This window comes from Mytilus trossulus, chromosome 1, assembly GCF_036588685.1.
Source record: "Mytilus trossulus isolate FHL-02 chromosome 1, PNRI_Mtr1.1.1.hap1, whole genome shotgun sequence".
NCBI classification, from domain to species: domain Eukaryota; kingdom Metazoa; phylum Mollusca; class Bivalvia; order Mytilida; family Mytilidae; genus Mytilus; species Mytilus trossulus.
In genome coordinates this window covers 94,586,055-94,613,805 of record NC_086373.1, presented here as the reverse complement: position 1 = coordinate 94,613,805, position 27,751 = coordinate 94,586,055, and the positions used below count along the sequence as shown (strand labels likewise).

At 36.1% G+C, this 27,751-nt stretch overlaps 1 protein-coding gene across 1 annotated transcript in view; it reads left to right on the top strand.

Annotated features, from left to right (window-relative positions):
* Positions 1-27,751, top strand: part of LOC134704886 (uncharacterized) — a 158,710-nt gene that overhangs the window by 108,732 nt on the left and 22,227 nt on the right. Inside the window, exons 80-96 of the mRNA XM_063563671.1 lie at positions 107-278; positions 779-1,012; positions 2,403-2,764; positions 3,281-3,638; positions 5,231-5,527; positions 5,929-12,156; positions 12,572-12,705; positions 15,803-15,953; positions 16,486-16,763; positions 16,990-18,595; positions 19,297-20,049; positions 20,472-20,613; positions 20,906-21,570; positions 21,954-22,060; positions 22,682-22,850; positions 23,486-23,656; positions 25,086-26,834. Of these exons, the coding sequence (XP_063419741.1) occupies positions 107-278; positions 779-1,012; positions 2,403-2,764; positions 3,281-3,638; positions 5,231-5,527; positions 5,929-12,156; positions 12,572-12,705; positions 15,803-15,953; positions 16,486-16,763; positions 16,990-18,595; positions 19,297-20,049; positions 20,472-20,613; positions 20,906-21,570; positions 21,954-22,060; positions 22,682-22,850; positions 23,486-23,656; positions 25,086-26,834 (13,576 nt within the window). The remainder of the gene's footprint in view (positions 1-106; positions 279-778; positions 1,013-2,402; positions 2,765-3,280; positions 3,639-5,230; positions 5,528-5,928; positions 12,157-12,571; positions 12,706-15,802; positions 15,954-16,485; positions 16,764-16,989; positions 18,596-19,296; positions 20,050-20,471; positions 20,614-20,905; positions 21,571-21,953; positions 22,061-22,681; positions 22,851-23,485; positions 23,657-25,085; positions 26,835-27,751) is intronic.

The window sequence follows — 27,751 nt, the reverse complement described above, 5'->3', positions numbered from 1 at the left end:
AATAAATATTGTTAGATATGCATTTTCATAAATTCAAAAGTTTTCATACTGTAAAGGCATAAATTTTCATTGTCTTTTCATAATAAGATTTTTTTTTTATTTCCAGGATATAAAATACAGTGCTTTGTTTAAAGCTGATGCATTCTTAATAGAGGCTACAGATTTTTACTTGGAACCATTAGCAAGTTTCCAGTGTATAGCTACTGCACCATTAGGAGGCATTGGTCAACCAACTGTCATTTCAGCAGGGGCAGGGCATGCAACATTGGGTGGAGGTTGTAAGTACATTTTCACAAAAATGAAAAAAAATATATAAAAATAAGGAGATGAGGTATTATTGTCTATGAGACAACTGTCCCACAAGTTCAAATAAAGTGGATGTAAGCATTTATAGGCACCTGTATGGCCTTCAACAATGAGAAAACCCCATACTGTAAAGTTGGCTATAAAAGGTCCAAACATCAAGAATATGAAATAATTGTTTTGTTTAATGTTGTTTCTTGTCTGTTGCAGATGTGAATATGAGAACTGTTTCATTTATTTATATTCACTTCATACTATTAAAGTTTATCTTTTATTAATCTTGAGAGCACAACTCGGTCTAAGAGTTGGATTTTGTTGAATGTAATATGACACCATTGTTTTAATATGTTGTCAAACAGATTCTTTACCCTGTATGCTTTGTATTCTAAAATATTTAATTTTTATAAAAAAAAAAGCATTGATTTTCTGTCAAGGTAAGATTTTTATATTGAAATTTTTCATGTCTTTTTTAAAGCTCCAGGAAATTCAAATAATGGTGGGGCATCCTATGGATCTCTGTATAAACCAAATGACTCAGGAAGTCAAGGAGCCAATAGTTCTAGTGGTGTGGTTGGTGGCAGAGGAGGTGGCAAGGCTAAAATAATAGTGGGAGCTATAATGATCACTGATGGTATGATTGAAGCTGATGGAGGAGAGGGTTCAAACCTCAGTGGAGGTGGCAGTGGTGGCTCAATCTGGATTATTGCTGGTAAATTATTAATAACTATTACATTCTAAGCATTTATAATTACATTAGATGTAAGTTTCATTATAATACGTTATTCTGATTGGCTAACATGTTATTCCGTAAACAATTGCATCAGACAATAACATTTATCATGCATGATGACACGAGGTGCCACAAAAAAGTGCACAGGTGAATTAAATAAAACTGGATAAAAATCGTGTTTTCATGATTTTAGCTAAACAAATGTAATTATAAGTATTGAATACTTCTTTTTGAAACTTTATAGGGTTGTAAAAGCGTTGACCGTGCGTACATTTTTAGAATGAAGCGCTTCCGCGCTTCATACAAAATGTACTTGGGTCAACGCTTTTACCACCCAATAAATTTACAAAAAGAAGCATTCAATTCTTAAATAAAAACATGCATTTATTTCTTAGTTACAGAGTTTATAATATTGGAAAAATTTAGGAAAACTTTACTTGACAAAAAAATTACAATATAAATAAAAAGATGTAGTATGAGGGTCAATGAAACAACTGTGTCAACTCTTCATCCAAGTCACAATCTATAAAAAGTTAACAATTATAGGTCAACCAATAATGGAATAAGATAACAAGTCTTTTTTATATATATATTGCCAAAAATGTAGTCTATATTGTGCAATTTAAAAAAACATATTATCAAAATTTATAGGTTATAAAAAATTGCTACGCTCTTTCTGATGACTTTACAGAGAGAAACATAATAAAACGTAATGATAAAAAATAGAATATAAGATGATAGCTCTTACAAAATTATTTTTAAAAAATTAAAAAGGGAAAATGGGGAACAATACTTATTTTCTCTCTGTTATACGAAAAGAATTATGAGTTATCTCCCCTGTAATGCTAATAAAAAATAATAAAATTGGAATCAATTAATTATATTCTGTGATTTAAAAAAACTGTTGCAATAATGAAATAAGATAACATGATTTTCTTAATTTGTATGAAAAAAATACTATCCTGTCTCAAACCATATAAATAATCTTAGATAGATTTCAAGATGGCACAAAACACCTATAATACCTAGACAATATATAGGTTGGTTATGTCAAATATATTTTTACTTGTTTTAATTGAATGTGTAAATGTTTAAGGGTCTCTGAGGCTTAAGGGCCAGAAACTTGTACTATTATAAGGTACATAAATTTTTAGTTTTCAACGTTCACATGTTAAACTGTATATAGATACAAGATGTGGTATGAGTGCGAATGAGACAACTCCATCCAAGTCACAATTTGTAAAAGTAAACCATTATAGGTCAAAGTTTGGTCTTGGCTCACACCAAACAGCAAGCTTTAAAGGGCCCCAAAAATGACTAGTGTAAAACCTGTATGCATGTATAATGCTTTACTTCTTTTTCCACACAGGATCATTTAGAGGTCATGGTAAACTGTCAGCCATTGGAGGTAAAGGTCATACTACTGCAGGAGGAGGAGCTGGAGGCAGAATTGGTATTCATGCCCGAGACAACAATGAGTATGGAGGGAAGCTCTTGGCCTATGGAGAAACAGGGACTACAGCAGGTGACAGAGGAGGTCCAGGGACTGTGTTTGTTGAGGATAAGACTGGAATATTTACATACCAAAGTCGACTGTATCTGGATGGTAAAAACCTAGATCCACCTAAACCTGTTATTGTCAACGAGAGGAATCCTAGGAACATAACTAATGGTGATGAGATTGATAATGATGCTGACCTGAACTTCGATCATCTTATGCTGAATAATATGGTAAATACAATAATTAGAAACTAACCCATTATAGGAGCAGATGATACAGAATCAAAATATCAAATATTTATTCAACAACATTTAACTAGTTTTATTTGTAACATTACCAATCATCATAATAGTTAACTGTTATTTGATATAAGCTGCAAACATTGGTACAGTAATTCTTGATAAAAAAAATGATTTTGACTAGCATAGGTTAAAACAAAATTCCTGTTACTTGGATTACAAAAAATTGGAAAAAAAATGGGAAAAATTGTAGATGTTGGGTTTATGTCAATGAGACTGTAATGTCTTTGTTTTATAACAGGCATCCTTATAGGTCCTTATCAGTGACTTAAATATGTTTGTTTACCCATACAAATGAAGTCTTTTATGAAAAAGAACACCTTAATTTTTCAATATATATGACAGAATAATATCAATAAAGCAGTAATATTTTTTGTGTGTTTTTTTTTCAAACCTGATTATTCATCATAATTAGATTAAATGAGTATTATGTATATTTTTTTGTAGGCCATGCTTGAAATTGCTGATGGAGGAGATAACATTGATTCAATCAATTTGGGACTGATCCTAGGGGACAAGTCAGGCTATCTACATATACAAGACAAACAGAAATTCTATATTGAATTTGATAAATTCAGTGTTTTGAGATCTTCCCCTCCAAGTAATTTCATTGTCAGATATGGTGGAGAAATGTGGGCATCAGCTGACTTCAGACTGATAGGTAGTGAAGTACCAGCCCTGGACCTAGATGGACATTTGGCTGGTGTGATGAATTTGACCTTAGATGAAGGAAGAGCTGTACATATTGCACAGACAGCTACAAATAGTAGATGGATGGGTGGCCAATATGTTACTTTAGATGGAGGTATCATATTATAGCATAATTAAAAACAATTTGGGTTGATATTTTGGAACGGTGAGCTTTAGCCATCACTTTGCATTCATCGTCGTTGTCCGTCTGGTGTAAACTATTTCAAACATCTTCTCCTCTGAAACTACTGTACCAATTCCAACCAAACTTAAGCTGAATGATTCTCAGGGTAAAGTTTGTGTTTTATTTTCTTTTTCATCAAAAAACATGGCTGCAATGGCTAAAAATAGAGCTTAGGGGTAAAAAGCAGTTTTTGGCTTATATCTCAAAAATCTAAGCAGTTAGAGCAAATCTGACATGGGGTGAAAGTGTTCATTAGGTATAGTCCTATCAGCCCTGAAAGGAGTAGGTCCGGTAAGGGCCAATTTTGGCCTCAAATTTCAGGTTTATCTAACAAAAGTGTTTGGACACTTTTTAAACACTTTTAAAAGTGTCTATTTCAATTGATTCAATTAGTTTATGTGAAAGATTTTAACTGATTTAGTCTGACATTAAAAACGCTCTCATTCAAGCTTAAATATGAAAAATCTATCAAATATGCCAAAAAACGTCACTTCACATGGTTTTTGTCAAAAATGAAACTGGCCGCATCCGTGTTCATCCTCAACCTTTATATATGTTGTGTATTATCATAAAAAACAACTTATATTTTGATATTATGAATGAACACGAATGCCGCCACTTTCATTTTAGACGGAAACCAACCAAAAATTAACCAAAATGCTAAGATTTCAGTAATTTAGCATGACTTAATGATGCCAGTATTTGTGCATTGTATTGTCAAAAACAGCTCATATTTATGTAGCAGAAGTATTTAACTTTTCAAAATATAGCTTAAAGATTACATTTTCACAATTTTCTAAAACTGCTTTATTTTGGGGCCAAAAAGGGGTCTTATTGAACCTACTCCTTGACAGATGAATCTAACAACCAATTGTCGGGTCGCTGCCACTAAATTGTTAATTTTAAGGAAAAAACAATCTAGGATGAAATAGTACACTTTTTAAAACGCTTTAACAAAAGATAAAGGCCAAAAAATCAAGGTGAGCGATTCAGGCTCTTGAGAGCCTCTTGTTTTATTTAGACCAAGAAGTTTCACTTAGGGTCTTACCCAAATTAATCATTTTAAAATGCATTGATCAATATATTAAACTTTGACATTTATAATTTTGTTAAATTAGCTTTAAAAAAACAACAGTTTTGCTGCACACTGAAATTCGTTTGGACATGGATTTATGTTGAAAGTTTTATTTTACTTAGATCTTGGTGATGGTATCCTTTATACAAATCACATCTTTTAGCGGAATGCCAAGTTTTATGAATTTTTTAAGGTTCATTAAAAATCTCTTGAATTTTCGTATCTGACTAAACATACTAAAGATAAAGTCACATTTAACTGTTGATTAAAGCGTCTGGTTGTTTTGTGGTATATGTTTGTTTTTAGTGCAGGCTTTGGGTTTGAGCCCCAGAACTGTCATACCAAAGACTTGAAAATAATTATTTATAATTAAATCTTGTATTTATATTGGGAGGTCATTTGTTGTTAGAGTAAGAGAATTTTAAGTAATTTTCGATCTTTATTTCAGGCACAATTGGATTTGGACATTTATCTATGCAGGCTATGACAGAAATCATACATGACACAGTTCTGAAATTAGAGGTGTCAGACCTAATGATGAGGTATGACTCTCACATTACTGCTGATAATATCACAATCATAGCTGGTACCATACATATGGAAGGAGAGGCTAAACTCAACACATCAGGGAGGAGTGTAATATGGGATTCACCAGGAGATGGAATGGTTGATAATGGGGGATTTGGAGTCGGTGGAAGTCATGGTGGATATGGTGGTGGAAATGTGCAATCAAATTATACGACAGGTATTACAGTTTTGACTGGTCAGTTATGTTGCTTCTATTATCTTATAGTTAAAATGATTGAGGTTAAGGCAGAGAACAAAAATGGTTAGGATGAGTAATTTGTGGCTCTTTTCAATATATAAAAATTGGTTGTAAGTCATACTGAAATGCTCAGGACTTACAGTTATGATGTTTTAAGGTTTTCTGTTACACTAAGGGGTTTATTCCTATACTGTGAGTGTTAAGCAAGTGATTTGATTTCTCATAAATCTTTTGATTTGGAAAAAAGATTTCAAAGTAGTATAGAAAGTAAAGTAAATATTTCAAGTAAGTGTACATAAAAAAAATCTGATCTAAAAGTCTATGAATTTTATTATGCATTCAACTGTACAACTTTTACTTAGAGTATTTTGATATTTTAGCTCAATGTTATGGATCATACAAGAAGCCACTACACCCAGGCAGTAAAGGAGGCGGAGCTAATAAAGGACAAGGAGGAGGAGTTGTTGATGTGGATGTGGCTAGATACCTACATTTGGATGGAATATTAATGAGTCTAGGTGGCAATGCCACAGATACCAACAGTGGAGGTGGCAGTGGTGGCAGTATCCATGTTGTTGCTGTCAACTTCTCAGGACATGGTCTGGCTACCACTGAAGGTGGAGTGGGTCACAATAATGGACATGGAGGTGGTGGTGGAAGGATTGCTGCCCATGTCACATGGTACAGGGAATATACTGGTGATTATATTACCTATGGTGGCTATAGTGGCTCTTCTAGGACTGACAATGATAAGAATGGTGCCGCTGGAACTATCTACTTCACTGATTCTAACACTGAAGGACTGACAGCTAAAGAATATGTTAACACTACTGAAGGTTTGGTGTTTAAGGATGGATTTGTGAAATTGTACATTGATAATGACAACAGAAATCATATCTCACCCACTATAATAACAACAGATGATGGCAATTATGAATTTGAGTTTGATGAACTGGAGGCAAATAATCATGCTGTGTTACAGATGTATGGATCAACATCAGAACTGATAGTCCATAAATTTGATGGTGACAGAACAGGTCTTATGCATATCTTAGAAGGTCAAGTTATTCATGTAGAATACAAGGAATCCACAACAGGCTATACTGTAGCACCTGTAAGCTACAAAGTAGAAAAAGGAACAGAAATTGTTTTGCCATCCACTGTTATTATGTTAGGAACTAGAAGTGAACTTCAGGGTCTGATGACCAATGTCCAGAATCTTACTATTGCTGAAGGAGCTGATGTGGAATTTTACTCAACCTCACAAACAGCTCTAAGAGAAAATGGAACCTATACACATATGACAAAGCCAGGGAATATCAGTCTTACCATATTTACAATCCAGAGAGGGTCAGTGGCTAGATTTACTGAAACAGAAGCTGACCTTGTGTTACAGCTTATCAAATTCCATATTATGTACGAGGGACTTGTATACATGACAGATGGGACTATTTACTCTGATGAAGGAGTAGTTGAAAGTTTGGCATTCTTGTACTTGGATTACATGGGATATGGTCCTCAGTCTGGTCCTGGGAATGGAAGTACTGATGGAAATGTAGGTTATGGTGGAGCTCATGGTGGCCATGGAGGTGCCACAAAACCAAAAACAGGTGGAATTCCATATGACTCTGTCTATATTCCTAAAGACGAAGGCAGTGGTGGAGGAAATGGCCTGGGAACAGGAGGAAGAGGAGGAGGTTATCTAGTTTGGAAGGTTGGTACACACTTGTGGATCGATGGAGAAGTGACTATGCAAGGAGAAAATGGTCAGGGAATTAATGCAGGAGGTGGCAGTGGTGGAGGTATTTTTATTGAAACCCTCAATTTCACAGGTTATGGTCATGTGGACTGTAGTGGAGGTAATGGATCCATCTCAGGAAGAGGCGGAGGAGGAAGTGGTGGTAGAATAGGTCTCTTAATCCATTTTGACAGAAGATTTGCAGGATTACTGAATGCTTATGGAGGTTATGGTTCAAATGGAATGCTTTCAGGAGCTGCTGGTACTGTTTTCATTGAGGAAACAAATAGGGGACCAGATTATGAGGATATCAAATATGACAAAGTTCTAAATGAAACAATTAGAATTGGAAACCACCGTAGAATTTTGATTGACAATAATGATATTGATGCCTACTTGTATGTGAATCATGGTGAGCCATGGTTATATTCAAGTGTAAATGAAGGTGAAATCACCAGCTATGCTTTTGATGAAATGGATGTGAGAGGACATGCTAATTTGGTTTTTGATTATCCACCCTCTGGGGCAGATGTTGAAGTTATAGTACATGAAATGCAAGGGGATTTAACTGGACTAATTCACATTAGACAGAGACAGACTTTGTTTGTAGAAGTTGTTGAATCTGTATCTAATGAAACATATGCACCTGTAAGCTTTAAAATTGATGCCAAATCTGAAGTTTTGTTCCCTGAAATTGTCAATCTTGTTGGTAGAAGGAATTGGTTTGCAGGTCTGATCACAGGTATTGAAGAATTACTCATAAGAGGTGGAGCTGATGTTATTTTCTTTTCAACTGGTCACACAGCATTGTTAACTAATGGAACAAGAATTCGCATTACACCACAAGGAAATTACGAATGGGCCATACTCAAAGTAATGAGGAACTCGAAAGCTAACTTCCAACAAATTTCTAATCCTATGTCTATTACAGTGGCAGAATTTTATGTCAAATACGAAGGTTTATTACTTATGAATTTAGCACTAATTAGATCAAGCTATGGAAATGTTGAAGCTGAAGGAGAGTTTAACCTGAATGCTGTTGGAAATCCTGCAGAGACGGGTTATGGAAAAGGTTTGACTGAAGGTTCAGTTGGTTGGGGCGCTGGCCATGGAGGTTGGGGAGGTGGACCAGAACCAGATTTTGGTGGTATACCATACAATTCTCTCTTTAAGCCAGGTAATGGTACTGCTTATCCAACCATGGAGTATGCTGGTAGTGGTGGTGGCAATGGAGGAGGAACTGGTGGGTCTGGGGGTGGATTCCTAGTCTGGAAAGTGGGTTCTCTGCTGGAAATGGATGGAATTCTGACTCTAAATGGTGGAGATGGATCGTCTAGCAATTCAGGAGGTGGAAGTGGAGGGAGTTTATTGATAGAGGCTCTAAATATGACTGGTCATGGTGAAATCTTGGTTGCTGGTGGTAATGGTGTTGGTAGTGGTGGTGGTGGAGCAGGAGGAAGGATCGGTGTACACTGTGAATGGAGGTACTCCTATGGCGGAGAATATCATAACTATGGTGGTGATGGTGGAGGGTCATACTCCTCATCACGAGCTGGAGCTGCAGGAACTACATTTGTACAAGAAAATTCAAGACCAATAGAATATCGAGCTAAGAAATATGACCCTGTGCATAACATGACATATTTTGATGTCGACCACAAATATATGCACACAGATAACCTTTTGAAGTATAGTCCAGCAGCTACTCTAATAATGGAAAACTATAGATACAGTTATGTTTTCAATGAGACAGAATTAACAGGGAGTTCTAGACTGATGATTTACCATCCAAACAATGCTACAAGAGTTGATGTTGACATTCACCTTTTTATTGGAGACAAGACAGGTGTTTTAATTATTAAAAATGATCAGCATGTTGTTGTTGAAATCACTGAAGCAATATTTAATCGAACAGAAGCCCCTTGTGGGTTTGATCTTCATGCTGGCGGAGAGATTTACCTCCCAGCAGAGACTCATTTACATGGAGCTGATAGTACCTTTGCTGGACTTATAACTGGAGTAGCTGACTTATATGTAGAGGATGCAACTGACATTGAATTCCACTCCACAGCATATACGGCCTTGGTTGAAAATGGTACATACTACAATGTTAAAGAACCAGGAAACTTTGCTTGGGATACATTGACTGTAAAGAAAGGTGGGACTGTAGGTTTCCTGAAAATAACAGAGGCTATGCATATTTGGAATAGTGAAACAAAAGTCAAGTATTTTGGAAATCTGTACATGAATGATGCCATCATTGACTCTTCATATGCCTGGATTGAAAGTGAAGGAATATTCCATCTGAATGGACATGGTCATGGACCTGAGGAAGGCTATGGTGCTGGCCACACAATCAGTAATCAAGGTTATGGAGCTAGCCATGGTGGTTATGGTGGTGGAGCTGACCCATCCTTGCCGACACATCCATATGGTTCTGTTTATGATCCAATGTTATTTGGTAGTGGAGGAGGAAATGGCAATGGAGTTGGTGGGAATGGTGGTGGTGTTCTTTTGTGGAACATTAGTCAGAGGATGGAACTCAATGGTTTGTTGGCTATCCAGGGAGATAATGGTGCCTCAGGTAACAGTGGTGGTGGTAGTGGTGGCAGTGTCAACATGTTTACTACAAACTTCACTGGACACGGAGAGATAAACGTCAGGGGAGGTAATGGTGCCGGGACAACAGGAGGAGGAGGTTCAGGAGGAAGGATTGGTGTCCATTGTAGATACAGATACAGCTATGGAGGGAAATTCACTAACCGTGGTGGCGATGGTGGAAGCAGCAATGGCCTAACTCATGGGGGTGCCGCTGGAACAACTTATGTGGAAAATAATTTCAGACCATTAGAGTACAGAATCTTAAAATATATGAAAGGCACAAATAACACATACTTTCAAGTCGACCATCTTTACTTGCATATTGACAATGTTGGTAATCTAGTTTCTGTACCAACAATGATTATGGTCAATCAATCAACAAACTATGAATTTAATGAAGTTGAAATAGCAGGGTATGCCCGTGTTATAATCTATCATCCGAATAAAGATGTTGAAATGATCATCCACAGATTCATTGGTGATAGAACAGGTCAACTACACTTGAGAAGTCATCAGAAAGCTATAGTGGAATATATTGAATCTGTCCGTAATATAACGGAAGCACCAGTCAGTTATATTATTGATTATGAAAGTGAGATCGTCTTTCCTACGGAAGTTCACATGCAAGGAATAAACACAACCATAGAAGGAATGATGACTGGTGTACATCATTTCTATATTGAAGATGACGGTTTTGTATCTGTAGCTGCTACATCTCAAACAGCACTCTTGGATAATGGCACATATATATTTGTCTCAGAAGAGGGAAATTTCTCCTTGCCAACTATAAATATAAAACAATTAAGTACCCTAGAATTCAGGAAAATACTGCATGATTTTACAATAACAGCATCATTCATGGAAATCAAATATCAAGGAACAGTTTTGTTGAATCATGGTTACATGGACCTTGGAGAGTTTGATATGGAACCTGAAGGTGACCTTAATCTTGAGGGTAGAGGTCATAGTGCAATGAAAGGTGAAGGTGTTGGTACAGGGTATTCTGGTGGCAGCTATGGAGGTGTTGGTGGTGGTTCAGATGATTCTTACCCATATGGATCTGTGTTTTCTCCCATGGATTTTGGAAGTGGTGGAGCTGGTAGTTCATATGCTGGATCTGGAGGTGGATTTCTCAAAATGAGGGTTGGAAGAAACATTCACATTGATGGCATAATCACCTCTGCTGGAACAGCAGCCACAAGTGGAAATGCAGGTGGTGGCACTGGTGGCAGTATCTTCATTCAGACTTACAACATTTCTGGTCATGGCACCATTTCAGTGAATGGTGGAGCTGGCCGATCTTCTGGTGGAGGGGGAAGTGGTGGTAGGATAGCACTACATGTTGGGTTTATCAATTTGTATGGAGGGAAGTATCTGTCACAAGGAGGATCAGGGTCTGGTATTGGTGGACCGGGAACAATCTACAAGTATGAATCACAAAGAGGACCGCAATACAGAGAGCTGAAATACAATCCACGACTGAACAGAACTTTAATTGAACCCGAACATTCTAAACTCACTGTTGATAATGGTAATCTGAATACAATCAACCCAGCCATGGTGATGGAAAACAACAGTGTTTATTATGAGTTAGATGAAATACAAGTGGAGGGATACTCATATGTCCACTTTTATCATCCACATGGCATACATAATGTTACAGTTATCATCCATGAACTTACAGGAAACAAGAAGGGAATGGTACGTGTACAGAACAGACAGCAAGTTATTGTACATTTTGTTGAATCCACTCACACTTATCTTGACACTCCATGTGGATTGCATGTGGATGTGGGTGGAGAAGTGGTACTGCCAACAGATTTTGTTCTAACAGCTGAAAAATTCATCCTCAGTGGAAGACTTGTTGGCATTGAAAACTTATACATTGAAAGAAATGCAGAACTCATTCTATCTCAACATGCACATACTGGTGAACTGAAGTCCATTGTCATGTGGTACACAGACACATCCGTACATCCTTATGATCCAGGTATGATTACTATAGGAACAATCACTGTAAACAACCTTGGACAAATAACAATTACTTTGGATCCACTGTTCCCAACCATAACTAGTGGTAAATGTACTGTGAAGAATGGTGGTACAATAGAAACAGACAGTATGAAGGTGACCTTGAACTCTACCAGAATTACAGTAGAACATGGAGGTACAATCACTGGTGATGGACATGGTTACAGTAAAGGTGCTGGTCCAGGAAGAGGAACAGATTCAACAGACTATGCATCTGGGGCAGGATATGGAAGTTCAGGTAAAATTGGATTTTTGGATTTCTATATATACATGTAATGGAAAATTTATTTTCTTATAAAATTGAGTTGAAAATGTTTCTTTTCTATCTCTTTATGCTCAAAGTAGATTCTTTAAATGTATAAATAAGCAAAATATTAAGTTCAAAGAAAATGTTAAGTTTCAGTGTGATTGAATATTGAATAAGTTTATCTAGTTTAAGCTATTGGCCCCAAAACAATGTATTTTCTCTTCATTTTGCCCATTAAAAAAAAGTGTGTGTGGTCATATATAGGTCTTACTGTTTTAATTCCTTGTCAATCTGATTTAATGACAATGTGCAGTAATGTGACATTATGTTTTAAATAAACTATATTTGTATGAATGCTTCTAAAAAAATATTTTTTTATTTTTTTCTATTTACACACTTCTTTTAGGAGGTAGAAGTGCCGACATATCATCATCAGGCAGTCAGTATGGATCTGTACTGTCTGCCACTGAACCAGGAAGTGGTGGAGGTGGCAGTAATGCTGGAGCAGGTGGCAGTCATATCACATTCAATGCAGGGCAGGTAAGTCAGCAGCATCATTATTGTAAGAAAGAAGGAAAAAGCCACAGGGGAAGGGGTATCCTGTCAAAGAAGCAAATGTTTCAAACATGGTAAAAGGATATGATCAAATTACTTTACATTTTCTGGCAAATTACTTTCTTTCTGCAGAGTAATTCTTGTTTGTTGCAAGGAAGAGCCAAGGAATAATAGTGCTTTATAATGATCATAAATCAAATATTAAGTTTGCCTGGCATTCTTTCAATTAATTATAAATTGGAATTACAGGTTTATTTAAGAAAGAAAAAAGAAAATAGTTATAAGTTTCTTGTGGCTTTCTATTGCTACAAACTCTCTTAAGTATATTGAGATATATTACTTTTTGTGAGGTGGGTACTTGTTCACTTAAGCCTCTAAAAGTGATTTAAGGAGGCTTGAGGGTACAAAAATTTCAGAAAAAATTAAACATTTATTTTTCACTGCAAATTTAATTTATTACCTTTAGTAGTTGTTACTTTATCATATGTTTAGAAAAACATTAAAAAAAAAAAATAATCAATTTTTGTTGGCCCCAAATGACTTTTAAAATGTAGACATCATTGAAAAAGCTCTAAATCTCTCTTTGGTCCAAAAATGCTATTTGGCACTAAAATTGAAAGATCTTTTTTAACTCATCGATGACCTATATATTTTATTATAATATTCAAATAAGGTGTACTTAAACTAAACTATTGTAAAATTTGAGTGATTTCTGTAATTAAGTTCTTTTTTATTTCAATATTACCACTATTTCTCCTATTAGTTCAACAGAAAAAAGTACAAAAATGTATGCTTCTTTCGAAGGCAGATGGTGATCGTAAATGAACAGTGACCCCATTTTTTTATTTCATTTTTAGCTCACCTGGCCCACAGGGCCAAGTGAGCTTTTCTTATCACTTGGCACCGTCGTCCGTCGTCGTTAACTTTTACAAAAATCTTCTCCTCTGAAACTACTGGGTCAAATTAAACCAAACTTGGCCACAATCATCATTTGGGTATCTTGTTTAAAAAATGTGTGGCAGGACCCGCAAAAAAACCAAAACAAAGATGGCCGACATGGCTAAAAATAGAACATAGGGGTAAAACACAGTTTTTGGCTTATAACTCAAAAACCAAAGCATTTAGAGCAAATCTAACATGATGTAAAATTGTTAATCAGGTCCAGATCTATCTGCCCTGAAATTTTCAGATGAATCGGACAACCCGTTGTTGGGTTGCTGCCACTGAATTGGTAATTTTAGGGAAATTTTGCTGTTTTTGGTTATTATCTTGAATATTATTATAGATAGAGATAAACTGTAAACAGCAATAATGTGAAGCAAAGTAAGATTTACAAATAAGTCAACAAGACAAAAATGGTCAATTGACCCCTTTAGGAGTTATTGCCCTTTTAAGTCAATTTTTAACCATATTTTGTAAATTTTATATATCTTTTACAAAAATCTTCTCCTCTGAAACTGCTGGGCCAATTTAAACCAAACTTGGCCACAATTATCATTGGGGTATCTAGTTTATAAAATGTGTGGCGTGACCCGCCAAACTAACCAAGATGGCCGCCATGGCTAAAAATAGAACATAGGGGTAAAATGCAGTTTTTTACTTATAACTCAAAAACCAAAGCATTCAGAGCAAATCTGACATGATGTAAAATTGTTTATCAGGTCAAGATCTATCTGCCCTGAAATTTTGAGATGAATCGGACAACCCGTTATTGGGTTGCTGTTCCTGAATTGGTAATTTTAGGGAAATTTTGCTGTTTTTGGTTATTATCTTGAATATTATTATAGATAGAGATAAACTGTAAACAGCAATAATGTTCAGCAAAGTTAGATTAACAAATAAGTCTCATGACCAAAATGGTCAGTTGACCCCTTTAGGAGTTATTGCCCTTTTAAGTCAATTTTTAACCATTTGTCGTAAATTTTATATATCTTTTACAAAATTCTTCTTCTCTGAAACTGCTGGGCCAAATTAATCCAAACTTGGCTACAATCATCTTTGGGGTATCTAGTTTTAAAAAAAGGGGGCGTGACCCCCCAGACCAACCAAGATGGCTGCCATGACTAAAAATAGAACATAGAGGTTAAACGCAGTTTTTGGCTTATAACTCAAAAACCAACGCATTTAGAGCAAATCTGACATGGGCAAATATTGTTTATCAGGTCAACATCTATCTGCCCTGAAATTTTCAGATGAATCAGAGAACCCGTTGTTGGGTTGCTGTTCCTGAATTGGTAATTTTAAGGAAATTTTGCTGTTTTGGGTTATTATCTTGAATATTATTATAGATAGAGATAAACTGTAAACAGCAATAATGTTCAGCAAAGTAAGATTTACAAATAAGTTAACATGACCGAAATGGTAAGTTGACCCCTTTAGTAGTTATTGCCCTTTATAGTCAATTTTTAACCATTTTTCGTAGATCTTAGTGAACTTTAAGAAAAATCTTCAACTCTGAAACTACTGGGCCAAATTTAACCAAACTTGGCCACAATCATCATTGGGGTATCTAGTTTAAAAAATGTGTCCGATGACCTGGCCAACCACCCAAAATGGCCGCCATGGCTAAAAATAGAACATAGGGGTAAAATGCAGTTTTGGCTTATAACTCAAAAACCAAAGAATTTAGAGCAAATTTAAAAATAAGTCAACATGACCAAAATGGTCAATTGACCCCCTAAGGAGTTATTGTCCTTTATAGTCAATTTTAAACAATTTTCATAAAATTTGTAAATTTTTACTACCGGTAACATTTTCCACAGAAACTACTGGGCCAAGTTCATTATAGATAGTGATAATTGTAAGCAGCAAGAATGTTCAGTAAAGTAAGATGTACAAACATATCACCTTCACCAAAACACAATTTTGTCATGAATCCATCTGCTTCCTTTGTTTAATATTCACATAGACCAAGGTGAGCGACACAGGCTCTTTAGAGCCTCTAGTTTTATTAAGTATAAGATAAAGTACATTTACAGAAAAATATAGGGAAATCCTATATAAATTTTTAAAAATTGATTAAGACCAGCGAGCCCCATTAAATATAGCATTTGTGTAAATATAAATGTTTGTATGCCTAAAGGAACTACGTCTGGATGGTACTATAAAGACTACTGGTTTGTCAGGAACATCTACCCATGGTGGATCTGGCAGTGGAGGAAGTGTCAAATTGATCTTGGGAAGTCTCAAAGGTTATGGAACTATTTCAGCAAATGGTGGATCTGGCTATTCATGTAAGATTATTTATTAAAAATTCATTTTGAGTATAATTCTTTAAAACAATTATATCAGAATTTTTGGTGTGTTTCAATTCAATAGAGAAAAATTATTTCACTTATACAATCTATATCTAGCTAGTTCATGACCATAAACCTAACTGAAGCAATAAGCCAAAAAAACCAAAAACATTAATTTTCAGGAATAATAACAATCTTTCAATCTTCTGATATCTTCTAAACAAAGATAGAAAAGAAATTTAGTTGTTAAATGTGGAATGTCTGAAAATGAAGGAAAATAATTGAGTGGAAAACTGATTTACTTTAATTCATTAAGCTTATATTTCTGAAGTACTGTAACTATATTGTTTACAAAAATAATGTAAAGTAAAACTGTTTCCAATGAATCAAGATCCTACCAAAGAATTAAGGAAAATCTAAAGGACAAGTGTACAGGTTCACAATGAAAACATTAAAAGATGATCTGAATTTTTTTGTTTACAATTTGTTTACCATATATAATTAAACATTCCAAATGGTGTTTTTTTAGCCAATGGAGCAGGATCAGGTGGCAGAATATCAATTTACCTGTCAGAGTACATGTTGTTTAACGGTAACCTTGTAGCCACAGGAGGAAGTGGCACATACCCTGGTGGCCCAGGTACAGTATATGTACAGTCTGATGTAGGAGTGGATAGATGGAGGGAATTATGGATAGATAATTTAAATAGAGGCAGTGTTAACTCCTGTGATTATCCCACTCAGATAGAAAATACATTATTGGATAATATACATCTTTACAATAGGGCTTGTGCTGTCCCTACCCAGGTAAGCCAATACATTGCTGGTTAATATACATCTTAACATAAGGTAATGAAAAACATGTTTAATGAATTGTAATAATAATTTAGTATAAGTGATATTTTTTGGTTGATTTTTGTACTGATCAAAAAGTTACAACTAACAGCATAAGAAATTGATTTTTTAATGAAAAAAAAAAGTTTAAATTTTTGCTGATTTTATTTTAATGGCAAGAAATCTTCATTTGTTTCAGACACCTTTGTATTATGACCACATTGATGAGGCTACTGGACAGTTAAGGATTAACAGTGGCATTACACTTTATTTTGCTATGGATCATCTGCGTGACTCTGTTGGATGTAATCTGTATACAGTAGATGGGTCAACGGTCATTCTCCCACCAACAACCTACATAGAGGGAGTAATGACTGTGAATGGAAATATGATTGGTTTAGACCATCTATACACCAGGGGTACATCAATCTTTACCTACACAGGATCACTAATAGGAAGCAGTATTGGCACACAAATAGCTGGATGGTACCAGCTTTCTACGATTACAATACTTAATCAAGGGAAAGTACAGGTAATTGATGATGATTATGTTACTAACCAAGGACTTAATGTGATTACAGAGTACTTCCATATACAACATACTAGTACCTTAGAGGTATCCCTCTCTGCTTCATTAGTCAGTCTGGTGTTTGATTTAGAGAAAGATGGAACTGTAACTGGTAATGAACAGGGTTATAAAAAGCTGGAAGGTCCTGGTGCAGGTGCTGCTTGTAATGGAGGAAGTGGGGCAGCTCATGGTGGATATGGCGGCAATGGCCACTCATGTAGTTCAGGCTCCTGCCCTGGTAGCAAATCAACATATGATTTAAAATGTCTGCCATTGACAGCAGGAAGTGGAGGTGGAACTTGTAGTCATGGTAATGCAGGGTCTGGTGGTGCTGCTTTCAGAGTGGTATCCATTGATGCCATGTTTTTGGAAGGGGAGATAACAATGAATGGTGTAGGTGCATCAGGGGGTGGTTCTGGCAGTGGTGGATCAGTGTGGTTAGATACTGATGTAATAGAAGGATGGGGAGAATTATATGCTGATGGAGGTGATAGTGGAGGTTCACATTGTGGAGCAAGTTGTCATAATTATGGATGCTGCTGTACTCATTATGGTTCTGGTGGAGGGGGTGGAAGGATAAGAACTTTTACTGGTAACTATACCCACAAAGTCCTGAAACATCAAAGATCTGTAGATGGTGGTAGTGGTTCAGGTAGTTCCACAGCTGGTACTGCTGGTACATTGTGTGAATCTAGTGCTAATCTCTGCAGCGGTCAAGGAACATTTGCGTCAGGAGCTTGTACATGTAATTCAGGATATATTGGAAATGATTGCCAATATCACTGTGACCCAGCAACAACCTGCTCAGGTCATGGCACATGCTCAATGTGGGGAACATGCATTTGTAACAGTAACTATGTTGGTCATCGTTGTGACAGCCAGTGTCATGAGAGTACAACATGTTCTGGTCATGGAAAGTGTACATCCACTGGTGACTGTGTTTGTGATTCTTGTTACCATGGACATGATTGTTCAATGTCCTGTAACGGTCAAGGTCAGTGTGTTGGTGATGAATGTCAGTGTGATGATTGCCACTTGGGTAAATTCTGTGAATCAGAATGTAATGACCATGGTAGCTGCAGTGGTAGTGTGAATGGCACATGTATATGTACAGACAACTGGCAGGAATCTAAGTGTACAAGACCAGGTTGTCCATCAAAGACATCCCAAGAATGTTCTGGACATGGTGTATGTATGGCTGGTAGTGGGAAATGTTACTGTGAACCAGGATGGGCAGGTTAGTCAAATTATTTTATCTTGAACAGGATATGACACAGTGGATTTATGCTAGTGAAAAAAAAGTGTATAGGACACAAGGTCAAGTGAACAGCATCAAAGTTATTTTTCATATTCTTGAGAATAGTTATAATTTTGATATTTATCATTTGAACATGATGAACACTGCACCAAAGGAATCTGTTGACCAAATGCATCTATGAAACAAATAATTTCATTTTACTTTTCATGCTAAAATAATAAGCTTTATAAAATTTAAGTTTTTGTAACTGTTTACCAAATATGTTCTCGTTGTATACTCAACCTAGGATTTGATTTACAGCTTGCCTTATCCTTTAGATACATGTCTATAGCTATATTTAAGGAAAATATGCTATATGACATATTTAATGTAAATTCAGGATTTTTGCAAAGTTTTTATCGATGCGAATATTGCGACTGGTTGAATACCGCAAATAATAAAAACCTGGAAAGCTGAAAGATATATCTGTATACTAATTTTTACTGAAATGGCTATAATTAATCTCATATTTGTCCATCCTTCAAGTATCGCAATAAAAAATGCATTCAATTATATGTGGTTGTACATTATTTGCAAATTGGTTTGCAGTCTCAGTGACATCATACCCACACTCTTTATTATAAAAACCAAATGATTGATTGTTTAAATTCACAGTGTAATCTTAATTTTCTTTTCTTAAGATGAAGACACAGGTTGTGGTGACCCAGACTGTCCAGGTGAACCTAACTGCAATGATCGTGGATTATGTGACCCTACATACAATCCACCAAAATGTGTTAACTGTGAAGTTGGATGGGTTGGACCTGCATGTAATGACCCCTGTATCCATGGCACCCCAAATGTAAACAACACAGCTTGTGTATGTAATACCACATGTTACCATGGAGCAGGGTGTGATATACAGTGTTCTGGTAATGGTGTGTGTGACGGTAAATTTGAATGTTATTGTGATCCTCTGGTTGGCTGGAGTGGAACATATTGTGAAGTACCAGGATGTCCCAGACATCCTTCAACTGACCTAGAGTGCAGTGGACATGGTGATTGTAACAGTGAAGATAAAACATGCCAGTGTTTTGCTGGTTGGATGGGTGTGGCTTGCCATGTTGCTGATTGCCCTGGAGAACCAAACTGTTTTGACCGTGGTACTTGTGATGAGTGGGGTTTTGATCCTCCAGAATGTCAGAACTGTACGAAAGACTGGATGGGACCAGCTTGTAATGATCCCTGTGTTAATGGGACTCAGACACCTATGAACTCTGGGTACTGTCTATGTGATCCTGGTTTCGCTGGAGTGGGATGTAACTCTGAATGTTCTGAGAATGGTAACATTGTAGATGGAGTGTGTGAATGTGATTATGTCACAGGATGGAAAGGAGATTTATGTGACATTCCTGGATGTCCTGGTTTACGTAAATTGGATTGCTCAGATAGAGGTAATATACATGGAAATTGATAACTATTATTTTTATCTGAACTCTAAGAGGTAGAATACATCAAAAGACATAGATGTTACAGGAAAGAACCTTGATCAGATAAGTTTTGGAAGCTTTTAAAATTTGTGAAACCTTATTGATGTCTGATTTGGTACTGTAAATTCAGAAACTTTTGTGATGTTTTTATTGTTGCGAAAATGTTACAGGGTTTATATCATTGCAATAATTTAAACTTACCTTTTGAAATTCTTTATATGAATCAGACAGAAAAATGGGAAAAATTAAAATTGCATTTTAGTCGTAAATGACAAAATCGCAATAATGTTCCTTCTTACTATTTTATTAAATCAGGAAATCAGTATAAAAAATCATGATGCTTGTTTACTGATATTATGAATTAATATATTTTACTATTATCTCAGGTGGATGTGAAAGTGCCACACACACTTGTACCTGTAGACCAGGATGGACTGGTATAGGATGTGAATATGCTGATTGTGCTGGTACCCCTGACTGTAATAACCATGGAATGTGTAATGATACTGTAGACCCACCTGAATGCAGGTATAAATAAACAAATCGACTCTATTTAGCTGTCAATTAGCAATTAACACTGTTTTCTTACTTCAATTAGTGTGATACAGAAGTAACATTCAATAACGAGCTGAACGTGAATCTTGAGAGCTTTAATCAATCTGAGATTTTACACATAAGATTACAAAGTTGGCTAAGTGGTAGTAATTTATGATGGTCACCTTTAGATTTAAATATGGTATGCTAAACTTTCAACATACAAATAAAACAGTAGTTGAAAATGTAGAAATGCAATTCATTTCCTTGAATTATATATTAACAGATGTAACTCTGATTGGTATGGCCATTCCTGTGAAGAGCCTTGTGTGAATGGTGAAGTTATTCCAGTTGGTGCTAACAACTGTACATGTAATCCAGGCTGGGTGGGTATTAACTGTGACTCAGAATGTTCAGACCATGGTAAGATCATTGGTGATGAGTGTAACTGTGATGTTAACTGGTGGGGTTCCTTCTGTGATGTGCCAGGATGTCCAGGAATAGGGGAGAGCTGTAGTAAACATGGAATTTGTAACTCAATCACTCACAATTGTGACTGCTTCCCTGGCTGGACTGGTGACGGATGTGAAATACCTGATTGTCCAGGTGAACCTGACTGTAATGACAGAGGAATCTGTAACTCAACACTGGATCCCCCAAAATGTCTAGACTGTATCTCAGGTTGGATGGGACCAGCTTGTGCTGACTTCTGTGTAAACGGAACACAGGTACCTCACAACAGCGGACATTGTGAATGCCATTCTTGTTATAATGGACTAGGCTGTAACCTGGAATGTAATGGTCATGGTGCATGTAATGGAACTCATTGTATGTGTGATGTGGCATGGCGAGGATCAAAGTGTGAGATACAAGGCTGTCCAGGGCTAACAGAAGATTGTACTCAGCATGGAACATGTAACTCAGCTCTACAACTATGTACTTGTATACCAGGTATGTTTATAGACTAGAAACAGAGGCACATGATTTAACACATTTTTTAAAATGCCAATGAAAATACATTTACGGTAGTTATCTGAATTTTTTTTTTTAAATGTTTCACATTTTGTCATATTTGGATACAAGGTTGCAAGCATATAAAAAAAACAATTAAATATCTGTCTAATGAAGGTGTGTAGTGACATTATTTTCTGTAACAGAGTTTCCTTACCTGATTTATGTGTTTGCTGAAGGACTGAGTTCTGTGGGACTATCTGTAACATTTATCTATTTTGCTTAAATTGTTTGCTACATGACTTTTATTTCAGTATGCAGTAGGACTGCTATCTCTCTGGCTGTTTATTATAACATTATTTAGTTATATTGTTGAATTTCAGGTTGGACTGGAGATGCCTGTGACATCCCTGACTGTCCTGGTGGCTGTGAGGGCAATGGTTTCTGTAATGGAACAGAAAGAGATATACCAGAATGTGACTGTAAAAATGTAAGTACTCAAAATAAAACAGGACTTCAGTTTAGGCATATGTAAAAGATGTCACCAAGACAATGAAGGGTTTGAGATATAATAGTTTTAAAAAATCCTTTAATTTTGATGTAGAAATTTTCTACATTAAACCTCCTGATATAACAATGTTTCTATCTACTCCTTACATTTGAAGTTACAATATTCCTGTCTTCACTTTAACTTTAAGATAAATATATTTCTCCATAAATTGTATTAAATTTAAAAGTACTAGATGCCTGTAAAATTGCAGTACAATTGGGCAAGTGAAAAAAGTTTAAAAATTTTGCAGCCAGTATGTCGACAGCTATAATACAGGGATTGATGACGGTCTCAATATTTGGATATTATTTTTTAAATTGGCATTTTCTGTGGAAAAAGATTAAATCAAAGACAAATTAATAAAGTACAGAACACTACATTTATGCGTCATATCACTTAAATTTCCGACTTTGTATGGTTTCAGAAAAGTTGCCACTCAAAAAAAATGGTCTCTTCTTTTAGTAGGCTTGATATCAATGCATCAGGTATCTGTGGTATAATGAATATATCATCAGTATTCTGTTAAAGTGAAAAAGTTAATCATATACAAATGCTTTGCAGGGTTGGTACAGTGAAGACTGCAGTAAAGCCTGTGTCCATGGTTACGTAAACTCAGCCAATGATTTCTGTCACTGTGATTCCTGTTACACTGGAGCTTACTGTGAACTGGAATGTTCTGGACATGGAGATTGTGTCAACGAAACATGTGACTGTTTTACAACAGAACCAGGTGAATATTATATTTTAATCCCTAAAAGAGAAGCCAAAGTGGACTATAGGTTTGAAATATGGGTCAACTATCAGTCTGTTTAAGCGTTAGTCCAAGGTTTCCTCATTGTTTTCTATAAAATCTTTTATTTATTGATAGAGATTTGGTTTATTGTATCAGAATAAGTTACAGACTAAGTTTGAGTTCTGTTCTGGTTGAGCATAGTTTAAGGAAATTATGACCCTTGTATATAAATAAATTGAAAATATATGTTGTGCATTTTTTCTTCAATGGTTAAATCATAAATAAGGAGCAGACTAACAATGCCACTCAAAAATCATCAACAAAAAATACCAGTGAAGAATATTTTTTGCTGGAACAGACAACTGAATAGTTTTGTATTGTGTTTTCATTATGTCAAAAATGTCTTGTGGCATATTTGTGGCCATACGGAGTGAAATATGAAAATATTTAAATGTGCTTTATTTATTTCTTGAAAGGAAAGTCTCAATTAATAGAATGAATATATTTAAGTCCACAATTAGAAAGATGTGTTGTGATAAACAAAGGAAATTTATCTTGAAACAGTCTGGCAAATTTAAGGGTAGAATTAATTGCATTAGAACGTTTGTACAAAAAATGCTGTTTGTTTGCAGGAAACAGCTGGGTTGCAGACAAGTGTCAGGAATCAGGATGTCCAGGAGAAGATGGGGCATGTAATGCACATGGTAGCTGTAACAGTGCTCTAGGCATGTGTACATGTGAACCTGGCTGGAAGGGAGATGATTGTGCAATACCTAGCTGTCCAGGGACACCTGAGTGTAGTGGTAAGGGTACTTTTCACATCAAAATAATTTATAGACCTTAGCTATAACTGACGTCAGTTAAATTTTACAATGAATTTATAAAAACAATGACCAAAAAAATGTCTTGTATGACCCTTAAAAAATTGAAGGAAAACAATTTAGAAATTGACTGATGCACTATAGAAAAATCTAGATACATGTATACAAAGGGCAGCAACTTCATCTTTACTTGATAATTACAGCTTATATTCATTGTGATTTATGATAGTGCTTTGCCAATAAATTTTATAGTTATACTTTGCAAGATTATTCAGCTCTACCAGAAACTAGTTGCACAGAAATCCCTAAATTTTACAACCGCAAAAAATAAAACTACTTGCTGTCAATCATTTTTGGTGGCTTCCATCACTATCCTGTAGTTTGTAATTGTCAGGTTCTGAAATTTACTGACCATTGTTAATTGTACTGATATTTTGTATTTTCAGGTTCTGACCATGGTCATTGTACTGATGCTTCTGATATTTTGTATTTTTCAGGTCCTGATCATGGTAATTGTACTGATGCTTCTGATATTTTGTATTTTCAGGTCCTGATCATGGTAATTGTACTGATGCTTCTGATATTTTGTATTTTTCAGGTCCTGACCATGGTTAATTGTACTGATGCTTCTGATATTTTGTATTTTCAGGTCCTGACCATGGTCATTGTACTGATGCTTCTGATATTTTGTATTTTTCAGGTCCTGACCATGATGATTGTACTGATGCTTCTGATATTTTGTATTTTTCAGGTCCTGACCATGGGAATTGTACTGATGCTTCTGATATTTTGTATTTTTCAGGTCCTGACCATGTAAATTGTACTGATGCTTCTGATATTTTGTATTTTTAGGTCCTGACCATGGTAATTGTACTGATGCTTCTGATATTTTGTATTTTTCAGGTCTTGACCATGTAAATTGTACTGATGCTTCTGATATTTTGTATTTTTCAGGTCCTGACCATGGGAATTGTACTGATGCTTCTGATATTTTGTATTTTTAGGTCCTGATCATGGTAATTGTACTGATGCTTCTGATATTTTGTATTTTTAGGTCCTGACCATGGTAATTGTACTGATGCTTCTGATATTTTGTATTTTTCAGGTCCTGACCATGGTAATTGTACTGATGCTTCTGATATTTTGTATTTTTCAGGTCCTGACCATGGGAATTGTTTTGATGCTTCTGGTATTTTGTATTTTTCAGGTCCTGACCATGGTAATTGTACTGATGCTTCTGATATTTTGTATTTTTCAGGTCCTGACCATGGTAATTGTTCTGATGCTTCTGATATTTTGAATTTTTCAGGTCCTGACCATGGTAATTGTACTGATGCTTCTGATATTTTGTATTTTTCAGGTCCTGACCATGGTAATTGTACTGATGCTTCTGATATTTTGTATTTTTCAGGTCCTGACCATGGTAATTGTACTGATGGTGGTAAATGTCAGTGTAATGATGATTGGTCTGGAGAGTACTGTCAGATAGCATGTCTCAATGGAACCAACGTGGACAATGAATGTGTCTGTGACAAACCATGTATTACAGGGATCAGCTGTCATCTCGAGTGTTCAAGTCATGGGTCATGTGACAATGATGGAAACTGTGAATGTAATTATTATGGATTATATGAAGGAGTAAGATGTGATGAACCTAGTTGTCCAGGTTGGCCTGAGAGATGTGAAGGTCATGGTACCTGTAACCTTGCTACTGGAGGCTGTGAGTGTGATCAATACTGGAGTGGTCAAGCATGTGAAGTACCTGATTGTCCAGGGAATCCAGACTGTAATGGAATCAACTCAACATGTGGTGTTCCACCAGAAGGAGGGAATCCAAGATGTTTAGACTGCCAGTATCCATATATAGGAGATTCTTGTGAACATAAATGTGTCCATGGAACTCCTGTCAGATCATTTGATGGTATTTGGACCTGCCAATGCGACTTTTGTTACAGTGGTGTGGAATGTAATCAGCTTTGCTCTGGTCAGGGTATCTGTCACAACACCACATGTGACTGTGGATTTAATGGTTACCGTGGTGACTGGTGTGAGACAAGAGGATGTCCAGGGTATAATGAGGATTGTTCTGGTCATGGAGATTGCAATGCTGCCACTGGTAAATGTATTTGTGAAGAAGGATGGAAAGGTATTGGATGTCATGTACCATCATGTCCCCAGGCCTGTAATGGACAGGGAAGTTGTGTTGTCCTAGATGATGAACCTGCATGTAGCTGTAATTCCTCTTACTTTGGTTATGCTTGTCAGTATAATTGTGAACACGGAATAGTGAAGAACCAGACATGTGTCTGTGACAGCTGTTACAATGATTACACATGTCAATTAGAATGTTCTGGAACTGGAAACTGCACTGATGGAACATGTGATTGTGGATTTAATGGTGGACGTGGAGATTATTGTGAAAAACCAGGATGTCCTGGCTTTGGAAAGGATTGCAGCGGGAATGGAGAGTGCAATGTTGCTGTAGGAAAGTGTATTTGTTATGATGGATGGAAGGGTGATGGTTGTGAAGAATCAGACTGTCTTGACAATTGTAACTACAAAGGTTACTGTAATGTATCCTTGGCAAGACCAAGGTGTACCAGCTGTGAGAAAGGTTGGATGGGAGAGTCCTGTAACACTGTATGTAATGGCATCCAGGAACCAATGGACAGTGGGAACTGTGTCTGTGACAGTAAATGTGCCTCGGGTGATTCATGTGATATTATCTGTAATGGCTTTGGTACATGTGATAATGAGACATGCATTTGTCAGAGTGGTTACTGGGGTGACACGTGTAAAGACCATCTCTGTGTGGGAGTAGGAGAACCATGTAGTGGACATGGTGACTGTAATACGGTCACACATCAATGCTTCTGTAGTCCTGGTTGGTATGGGGATGATTGTAGTATCCCAGACTGCCCTGGTGACCCAGATTGTAATGATCGTGGTAACTGCAGTGCAGCAACAGCTTATCCAACTTGTATTTGTAATGCTGATTGGACAGGATACTCATGTGACCTGCCATGTGTCTACGGAACTCCACAGTCAGACTTTACCTGTGTATGTGATTCATGTTATTCTGGAACTGGATGTAACCAGCTGTGTGGAGGCCATGGATCATGTGACAACAATACCTGCACATGTGATGAAGCTTGGTGGGGTAAGTACTTGGTTTAAAAAATATATATACCATGAATAACTCATTAACAGTGCCAAAATATTTCACTGGGTAACTAGCTAGTATAGTATTCAATTAAATATTATATAGATATGGTATTTGAAGTATATATATTGAGCCAAAAAAGTTTAGCAACAAAAATGTGAAATTTTATTTCTTACAAAATCATAACAACATATAGTTTTAATAATAACAAAAAGGAATTATGATATGTCAGAAGCAACATGAATGTTTATCACTCACATTCATTAGAACTTTCTTTGTATGGAGCGCGGGAGGGTCAAAATGCGGAAATGAGTATAGTGTTATTCAAAATCAATTTCTCAGCCATGCCCTAAGTGCACCAATGAAGGATTAACAGGCACACCAGCAGCTGCCTTTAGTCAATGCACTACTTTTTTGCCGGAAAAAACTTGTCATGTATTGACGTAAAGTGAAGGTAGCGCTCCTCCCTTGACGATAGTTTTTTTTTGGTCTACAAGATATTGGCCTATCCTGCGCAGTTGCAATTTGGCTATATCTGTTTGTTTGTCTCTAAACTGTTGCCTTATGCACATTTAATCAAGCCATGATGTCAGCAACCCTCATTCTGGCATCAACTTTTTCAACAGCTTTCTGACGGTCATCTTCGGGGAGGCCTGGTTGACGGCCCATGCATTTTTTTCAAATGGGTATGTGTTTTTCTTACCAATAGATTCTTTCTGATCATTAGTGAAAAAGAAATTTTTAATATCGTTTTAAAAGTATGGGTACAGAAGGTAAAACCTCAGATCCACGTGCAAAGCTGAAATGGCGCAAAATAAATAACCAGGAAAAAAGTACGACTGTTTTAAATTACAGGTAAAACTAAGGATTATATCAATGATGTTTAAATAATTTTTTTTCAAGTAACAACGAAA